This window comes from Salvia miltiorrhiza, chromosome 2 (assembly GCF_028751815.1).
Source record: "Salvia miltiorrhiza cultivar Shanhuang (shh) chromosome 2, IMPLAD_Smil_shh, whole genome shotgun sequence".
NCBI classification, from domain to species: domain Eukaryota; kingdom Viridiplantae; phylum Streptophyta; class Magnoliopsida; order Lamiales; family Lamiaceae; genus Salvia; species Salvia miltiorrhiza.
The window spans coordinates 27,353,865-27,363,636 of record NC_080388.1 but is presented as its reverse complement, the minus strand read 5'-3'; the positions used below and the strand labels follow the sequence as shown (position 1 = coordinate 27,363,636).

Genomic DNA, 9,772 nt, shown 5'->3' with positions numbered 1-9,772 from the left:
CGTATGATTTTTTATTTTTATTTTCAAATTTACTAATTTATTTCAATTAACTAATTAAACTTTATTTCATTGAGTATAATTATTTCGACTTCATTATTTACACTATAGTAGTTCATTTTATTATTATCAAATCGACTTCAATATTATATTATAATACATTGTCGTCAAGTATATGTTATATAGTTTTCAGAGCGATGTCCCATTGTATTCACAATTTTTTTTTTCAACTCCACTAATTTTTTCTATTATATCATTCAACTGTATTTTATTGACTATAATTATTTCGACTTCATTACTCACACTAGTTCAATTTTCTTATTATTATATCATGTTTACCTCTTTATAATAATACATTTGATTCAAGTATATGTTATTTTATTTTTCGATGTCCCATCGTATGATTCATTTTATCTTTATTTCTAACCATTGACTACTGCGGTTGACACTACTGGACAAGGTGGTAAAGAATCACTCACATATTATTGAGGTCTCAGGTTCAAATTTCCCAAAAACCTTTTTTTTGTATTTCAATTTTTTAAAATCATCTTCGAAATATTTTTTTTTAATTATTGGAAAATAAATTAGTGGAAATAAATAAAAATAACATCAAATTCAAAAAATAAAAAATAATAATCGAAAAATAAAATATATGTGGAAACAAATCTAGGATTATTTTAGGAGAATCTTTTTGTATTTCGATTTTTTTAAAATCAACGTCGAAATGTTTTTTTTTGATTATTTGAAAATAAATTAGTGGAAACAAATAAAATTAACATAAAATTTGAAAAATAAGAAATAATCATCGAAAAAATAAAATATATATGTGGAAACAAATCTAGGATTATTTTAGCAGAATCTCTAAATTAATGGAATCAAATCTAGGATTATTTTTTGGAGAATGAGAATCTCTAAATTAGTGGAAGCAAATCTAGGATTATTTTTAGAAGAATATCCAAATTAGTGGAAATAAATAAAAATAACATAATTTTCAAAACAATAAATTAATTTTATAAAAAAATTAACATAATTTTTGAAAAAAAAAATTACTCCCTCCGTCCATGATTCAGTGCCCCATTTGGGTGTGGGCACGGAGTATAAGAAAAGCTGAAAAAGGTGATGTGGATAAAGTATAAGGGTAGTGATTAAGAGATTAGATGACTTTTACTAATTTTGTGTTAAAAGAGTGTTTTTAATTTATGAATTTATTTTTAGCACCATTTGAGTTTATTTTTTTAATTTAAAATTTTCAGTTTATTAAATTTTGTTTTTTTGGCCCCATTTTGCCTTAAATTTCATTTTTTTGGCTAAATTTTTCTGCAATTTATTTTTTCCCATTTTTTTTAATTGAGAAACACTTGTTGCCTTATTTCAATTAATCGAAAAAGCATACACAACTTCACAATAAAAGCTAGAGTACAAAATGGAGGCAAAATAAATTTTCATTCCAAACACAAAAGCTGACAGTATAGTTTTTTTGGCCTAGATGGCAACGAAAATGCTCCCTCTAAAAGTTTGGAGGGAAAAAGGTACACTTCACCTTAAAGAGGCAGCCTATAAATACAACCATAAATTGAAGCAGCATTCAATTCTATCAAAAAAAAAAAAATGGCCATACACAGAGCTAGAATCGAAGATGATGAAAGAAATAAGTTAGCATAGTGGCTTCTTGAGCATAGCCTTAGAGGGAAGCTTGAATTTGGTGCCAAAAAAGTGGCAGCTCTTATCTTAAAAGTGGATTTGAAGACAATTTGGAGGATTTGGAGCCAAGTGTCAAAGCAAAGAGCTTGTGGTGTACCTGTACAGGTAAAATCCATTAGAAAAGGTTGTTCATACAAGCTTGTAGATGTTGAAAAAGTCAAGAATCTTTCTGTGCTTCAAAGGTCATCAATGAGAGTCATGTCTACAAACCTAGGTGTGTCTAAATCTTTGATTCACAAGTGGGTGAAGGAGAAAAAGCTTAAACCACACACAAATGCTATAAAACCCTTTCTTACCCCACAGAATAGGCTGTCAAGAGTGAGGTGGAGCCTAAATCAGCTTAGTTCAATAACGGAAGATGGTTTTATAAAGTTTCAAAGTATGTACAACACATCGATGAGAAGTGGTTTTACGGTACCAAAACCAATGATAGGTATTACCTCCTGCCGGATGAAGGGGAACCATATCGAACATGCTAATCAAAGAGGTACATTGAAATAATTATGTTTATGTGTGTCGTTGCCCGACCAATATTTGGCCTAGATGGCAGAATAATCTTTGATGGAAAGTTTGGCATCTTTCCTTTCACAACCATGGAAGCAGCACAACGGAATTCAAAAAACAGAATGAAAGGTACCATGGAAGTGAAGCCAATCACAGCTGTTACTAAGGAAATGATTAAATGTTGCCTGATAAAAGAGGTCAGCTGGTACTTTTTCTTTTTATTAATGCCTGCTATCAGAAACTGTTACAGTTTCATCATTTAGCCCTTTATCTTGGCAGATGATCCCAAACTTTAAAGCTAAGTGGCCAGTGGGAGCAAACAAGCACATATATATCCAACAAGACAATGCAAAACCCCACATAAAACCCAATGATCCAGACTTTTTAGTGGTTGCAAATACTGATGGTTTTAAATTCCAACTAGTATGCCAGCCTGCTAATTCGCCGGATACAAATGTCAATGACCTAGGGTTTTTCAGAGCAATACAGACATTGAAAGATAAAAAACCAGCAAGGAATGTGGAGGAGTTACTCAAGAATGTTAAAGATGCATATGATGAATACCCACCAGAGAAGCTAAACCATGTGTTCATTACTTTGCAAAGTTGTTACCATGAAATCATCAAGGCAAGGGGTGGGAATGACTACAAAATTCCACACATGAACAAAGAAAGACTCTCAAGACTGGGGTTGTTACCAGATTGCATTCAAGTTGAAGAAACACTTATAAGGGAAACACTACAGTTCCTGGGATGTAAGTGCAGAGGGAGAAATTTACAACCTTGGAGCAGTCATAGAAGGGCTGGAGCAGGTGGGCATTACTGAATAGGTACTATAGATTAGGGCAGAGTTTACAGATACAAACACAATGAACAATCTTTTGATGTGTTTGTAATGTAAATCATTTTTTGTAAGCATGTTAGTCTCTGCCATTTATTTAGCATCATTGACTGCAGAATTTTGTTTATATTCAACCTCCAAGACTGAAGTGATGGCTGAATACAAACAACCCTCAGACTATAAAGTCATCACATGGTCAACTTACTTATACAGACTAGAGAGATACACAATTGGCACCATAGATACACAAATTGGCACCTTAGATGCACAATTGGCACCACAAACAGACATTCGGCAGCAAATCCCCACCAAAGACAACACCAATACGGCAAAGATACACAAATTGCCACAACTATTACACATCATAGATACACAGATAAGAAGGCATCACCAGCCAATCCCCACCAAAGCACAACAACATAGAATAACAAGGCATCACCAGCCAATCCCCACCAAAGAAAACAACAATCACAGAACAAAATCACCTTAATCGCTCGGCCTCTTCCCGATCGCGTCTGAAAGACTCTTTGATCTCGGCGATTCGCTGTGCCTCTTCCCGATCGTGTCTGAAAGATTCTCAGAGGGCTGCAATTCGCTTGGCCTTTTCCTTCTCTCTTCTGATTTGTTCAGAGAGATGGAAGCCATCAGAATCGTATTCCGGCGGTTCAGAGAGAGGTTCCGGCGAGTCAGAGAGAGGGAGGGGCGCCGGCTCAGTTTCCGGTAGCAACCATGGTCCGCCTTCGTAAGGAGGCAAAATCTTCTCCGATTCAGAGTGAGGGAGGGAGGCCGCCTCGATTCCCGGCAACATCCATGGCGCCGCTTCGGATTCCGGTGGCGACGACTCCGATCCGGTGAGAGGGAGCAACCACGGCACTGCACACAAATCGTAATCCCCAGTTTCAGTTTCAGGCACAATCGATCCAGCGAGAGGGAGGCGCGCCGCTACAGATTCCGGCAGCAATCACGGCACCGCTTCGGATTCGGGCATGAAATCAACCGATTCAGAGAGATCGGGAAGAGGAAATTCAGTTTCTGGCACAATCGTCTCCCGCAACACAAATCCATCCAGATAATCGATAAAAATGCCCTCCATCTATGAAGATGGAGCAGATTTAGATGGAGGTGGATTCATGAATTGAGAGTCTCAATATCGGGAAGAGAGATGATTCTAGGGTTTTCAGAATGGAGAGTGAGAGAGGAAGCGGTGCTGGGAATGGAGAGAATAAAGGATAGGGTAGAATACTTAATGAGATATCCGACCGAGGTAGTAAAAATAGAGAGAGAGTAATATAATTAGGTGTTAATCAACCTTTAATTAATTGATTTTAAAAAAGGGGTGGGGTAATGAATGGCAAAGGGTAGCAATTTTAAATAAAGAGGGAGGGTAAAAGGGTACAAAAAGTAAAACATGGCATTCAATTGTGGACACTTTTTAAAGGCCAAACAGGGCACTGAATCATGGACGGAGGGAGTATAATTTTCGATAAAAAAATAGGGCAAATAGCGTCAAAAGTAAACTTTCCCCGTTTTCGCATATTTCTCCTGACTTTAAAAATTCGCGATAGAATCCTTGACTTTTAATCTCGTTCGCGTTTCTCCCTAAAAAATGACCGGCGATATATAGAAATGATGACACGGAGTCCGGAAATCCACGTAGGATTAAATTCCGACGTATTAAGCGACATAGTTTTACTTAATAATGTAAAACGTCGTCGTTTTGCCTATTTTCGGGTTTTAAATGTCAATCCCACATAGAAATTTAGGGGAAAATTTATTTGGTACCCTAATTAGGGTTCTTGTTCATGGGTTCTTCTTCTTCAGCCAAATCCATGTCTTTCTCGTCATCTTCCCGGTGGAACGTCAGCAACGAGGGCCGAGTTATGTGCGGCCATGGACTCCCAGCTTCAATGTACGTCTCCCACACTGAAAAAAATCTGGAGCGCTGATTTTGTACATGCCCTATGGCTCCGGTAAGTTCTCGATGTTGAATTCTTGTTTTGGTGTCACGGAAATGGTGGAATGATTGTGTTGAATTGTTTATGTAGTCAGGTGATTGTGGATTGTGGACTTGAATTGATCCCGAGCTATCTCCATACTATAAGCAAGCCTTCAATACCTTGAAGCTTAGAATGAGGAACGAATTACCAGAAAATGAGGCGATTGTTGCAGAAGATGAATCTGAGGAGTTGACCATGATCAAAGAACTTCAAGTTGAGCTCAAGAAAATGGCAATGCAGATGAAACACATGTATAGATTGTTGTTTATGCTTATTGTTTTCTTTGTTGTGTTCATAGCTTTCAAATGAAGTGTATTGTACTGGGCATTTTCAATGCTGTTTCTTTTGGACAAATGAGAGTACCATTTGAGCACCATTTTATGGTTCACTTATTTCTTGTTATGAAGAATACTAAAGTCTTGCTTTATATCCAACTGAAATGGGTAAACAACTAAAATGCAAAAGACAACCATTCAACCATACAGATATGTAAAAGACAACAAACTGATCTGAAAAATCCATCCATCAACCTTTATATTAACCACCATTCCAAATCCCTGAAGTTGCTTAACAAAAAAAGAAGGGTTGAAGCAGTTTGCACAAAGTTTGCTGAACTGATATTAACAAAAAAAATCCATCCATCATGTAGAGAAAAACTTCTTTAGACTACAGCCATCTAGCTTGGTCCAGCGGTGCTCTCCTGAGTTTGGGGGACTTGTGTTGTAGATGAACTCACTTTGCTTGAAGAAGATGCTGCCCTCTTCACATAAGTCACCACACTTTGTTGTGGTGACTGCTTCATTGATCATGAAGATAAACAGAAGTTAGTATAGACTTTGGTCACTAATGTGCATTTACAAATTTTAAATTTCTTACCCTGTAATAGATATTTCCCAAGCCGGCCACATAGCAACCAACCCCTTTTTTGGCTATGTTTCTCTCCATTGCAATAGTCCCTGCTATATTATTTCCCCCTGCCACGGCCTCTCCCCCTTCCCCTCCCTCTACCTCCTGTTTCAGCAGCCCCCCTCCCCCCTGTTTCAGCAGTCCCTCTCCCTCTTCACCTCCCTCTACCTGCCTTAAAACCCTTCCTCAATGAGCTATAGCCCATATACAAAGCCTTGAATTCACCTCCCTCTGCCAACAGCAACTCAAAACTCCCCTCCGGATCCACTCTTCTATTCTCAGCCAAGTATCTCCTGATTAGAGCATAGTGCTCAGTCACAGTCCCTCGAATAAGCTCCAGAGCCTTCTGTCTTGCTCTGTATAGCCTATCCTTATGCACTTTAGTGGCATACCTCTGCCAGATATCCTCCCTCAACTCAACAACTGACAATTGTGGCCTAACTCTAAACACATTGATGTACCTCTTAGCTATCCAATTACTACTCATTAGCTTATTATTCATAGCCTTTGAACATCTATGTCTACCCCCAACTATCTTGATCTTGAAAGATCCATCCCCACTGACTCTACTTGCATAAATCCTCCAAGGACACCCTTTCTTACAAAATGCCTCACAAAACTCCCCTGACACCCTCTTGAAATGGACATGCTTGTGATTCTCAATTGCCCAAGCCTGAATGGCCTCTCTGCATTGCCAGCCATCTTCAAATCTAACGCCTAGACAGAGATCTAAGTCCTTGTGGTTACACTTAGGGTCATAAAGTAGCTTCTTTGGTTTACCTCTGTTGGGAACCTTGTGGAATATCCTAACCCTTGTTTTGATGATACCAAAATTCATAGGACTTAACTGTAATAGACTAGAATTGCATTGAACTCAAGTGTTAGAGTTTGTTTCTAGTTTAGTTTGCGGTGTCGAAGACTGAAGACTGAAGACTGAAGAACGAAGGACTGAAGACTGAAGACTGCAGATACCAACTGAAGTATCAGTTGAAGACTGATTACTTAATGCGCGCAATGGACTGATACTAAAGTTAAGTATCAGTTGAATATTTCTCCTCGGACTGATCTTCCAACGTTCAGAGAAAGCTACGTACTCACAAAGTACAGCCGCATTAAATGCAGAGATCTCAGGATCTTATCTCTGCAGAAGTCATTCCTATCTGGTGGTTACTTTTCAGAGACGTCACATCTTCTGTCCATCAAAGAGAGTCGTTTCCACCCAGACAAGGAACCTCGAAGATTGAAGCCTCAGCCCAAATTCGAATTGCTCTCCAACGGAAGAAATCTTGAGGACGATTTACGCCAACGGATCTATTCAAGAGTTCTCTTACAAATAGCGCTTGAGGATCACTTCAACCTTCACCGATTCAACGACATAAGCTGAAGCTCTGCCGAAATTGCTACTCAGCCTTAAGCTTAAACTCTGGTGTTTAACGTAACCAACACCTAAATCTATAAAGGGAAAACATAAAATTCTACCTAGTCGAGAAGGCTGGAAAGAGTAAAAATAGCTGATCGGAAACCTTGCACGAGAAAAACAACTATTGTATTCGAAAATATAAGAGAGCGTAAGTCACAGTACACGAGCTCGGGCCCTATTTATAGATTTACAAGCGGAGGGGTAAAATAGTAAAAACATCTTCGGTGCATGCGTCTTGCGTGGTGGAAGGGTACGCTGGTAATTTCGATAATACGCGGGAGACCTTCCCGCGCATTTAACAACTCCTCTGATAAAAAATGTCTCCTCTGGCGAAGGCGTCTTCTCTGGTAATGTTGACATCTCTGGCATGAAGGACTCCTCTGGTAAACACGTCTTCTCTGGCAAGGGCGTCTCCTCTGGCGGTGATGACTTCTCTGGCATGAAGGACTCCTCTGACATGGATGACTTCTCTGGTGTGGAGGACTTCTCTGAGGATGGTGACTTCTCTGACGGAGTTGACTTCTCTGATGACGATGACTTCCCTGACGATGGTGACTTCTCTGGCGAGTGTATCTCCTCTGCCATATTCATCCCGCCAATGGGGTCGATTCCTCTGATTCGTATTCCTTCCCTACTCTGCACATATTACTCCTCATCAACCACTCCCTCCTCTAGTCTGGTTGAACCGGGTATTCTTCGTGTTCAGCCATTGTTGTATTGTTAAAGCTGGTGCTATGATGTTTTCCCTGATCCCTGCAAGTCATAAAGATATAAACACTCTAATTTCATAAGAAAGCAAAGATAAACCCTGTAAATTGCCCTCTGGTATTTTTATTATTCCCACCCTCCCTGGTCTGGCTAGTTCACTCTGGAGTATTGCCACTAGCCAGAGGACTCGTCCGCGTGGATGACGTCACCTGCATTAAATGCCTGCCCGATCTACAGTACTTTTCCCGTACCCCGAGGTTACTTTTTAACCTTTGCGTCCTTTCGTCTCTCCGCAGAAATCCTCACGCGTTGTTCATCCCGTATGCTGGTGGTTACCCGCGTACAATATTACTTAGTCGATTCGAACTCCCCCTTTTCACTATTCTTCTTCTCCAAGCTTTCCGAACGATTTTTCTGCATTTTCCGGCGATTCCCTCACTGTTCCGGCATCCTCCCGCGACCCTTCCGCTCCAGGTTTTACCGTCCATCTTTCTCTGGCCTAGGTAACTCGCGCATCCTCTTCACTGCAATTTTGTGTTTAATCGTAGCATAGTGGTATAACTGTTGGTGCTCTGATTGAGCGTGTTAGAAACCCTAGGATTGGCATTTCCCATCATGGTCTGCACCTCCGCCCCTCAACCCTCTCGTTCGCCTTCTCCTTCTGCCCGAGACCCTTCATCTTCCTCCCCCTCGCAGCAAGATCTCGAAAATCTTCCTTCTCCCTCTGTTTCTGACGAATCTCAAACTGCGCCCCCTCCCCGTCCACCTAAGAAAAAGGGGAAGAAGACCCCCTAACCCCCCAAAAGTGTTCCTCCGTCCCGTCTTAGTGTCGCGGAGGTGGAAAAATTGAGAAGCAAATGTAGGCGTCCTGAAGGATTAAAGTTCGAGGCCTTCTCTAAGGGTTCAACGCCTCCCGAGAACCTTCGCCATCCCAAGGTGATAGTTGTTTGGAAAGCCCAGATAGATGCTGGTTTAAGGCTCCCTCCTCCTACCTTGCTGGTCGATGTTTGTAATTATTTTCACATCCCTTTCTTTCAAGTCGCCCCTTCTGCTATCCGAAGGCTATATGCCTTCCATGTTTTGTGCCGGGCTCACGGTGTTGGGGACACCGCAAAACTGTTCTGTCAGACCCAGACCCTTCGCATGCAGGGCAGTCCCCTGTATAGCTTTGCAGCTCATCCAAAGCATCCTACTACTTTTCTCTCCTCTTTGAATTCTTTCGATAAGGGCTTCCTGAAGCATTATTGTTATGTGCGCACCCTTTTCGGCACCTGGCGTGATTATCACGCTTTGGAGTTAGAATGGCATAAGCTTCGCACTACTTATAAACCGGCTTCTCCCGAGGTCCCTTCCACCCTTGACCAGAGTATTATAACCCACCTTAACGCTATGAACAAGGCCCAGCCCCTAGACTGTAGGTACCTTGCTGAGAATAATTCATCTCTGGCATACAATGGTCTATTTCCCCTGTACCCAGAGAAATCAATAGGTAAAAAATATACATTAAAAAACATATTAGCTTTTGTTACCCTGATTTTAATGTTGTGAAATTTTGGTTTGCAGATATGTCTTGGAGGCGCAAGTGTGGGGACAACTTGCCCGACATTCCCTCTCTTGCTGGCAGCGGGGAACGTGGCACAGGTGGTTCTGCTTCCGGGACAAATCCCTCGGAGCAGCCTATTCCTCCTGTAGTTGAAAT

General features: G+C 40.5%; 1 protein-coding gene across 1 annotated transcript; it reads left to right on the top strand.

Moving 5' to 3' along the window:
- The first annotated feature begins 2,291 nt into the window (after positions 1–2,291).
- On the top strand, positions 2,292–3,027 carry LOC131008218 (uncharacterized). The gene is made up of 2 exons (XM_057935111.1): positions 2,292–2,399; positions 2,482–3,027. Exons 1-2 carry the CDS (start codon positions 2,292–2,294, stop codon positions 3,025–3,027), a joined length of 654 nt encoding a protein of 217 aa, XP_057791094.1.
- Positions 3,028–9,772: the final 6,745 nt, after the last annotated feature.

Coding starts and splice junctions, on each gene's coding strand:
- LOC131008218 (XM_057935111.1), top strand. CDS start 2,292: ATGGAAGCAGCACAACGGAATTCAAAAAACAGAATGAAAGGTACCATG. Junction 2,400..2,481: donor AATGTTGCCTGATAAAAGAG/GTCAGCTGGTAC, acceptor TTATCTTGGCAG/ATGATCCCAAACTTTAAAGC.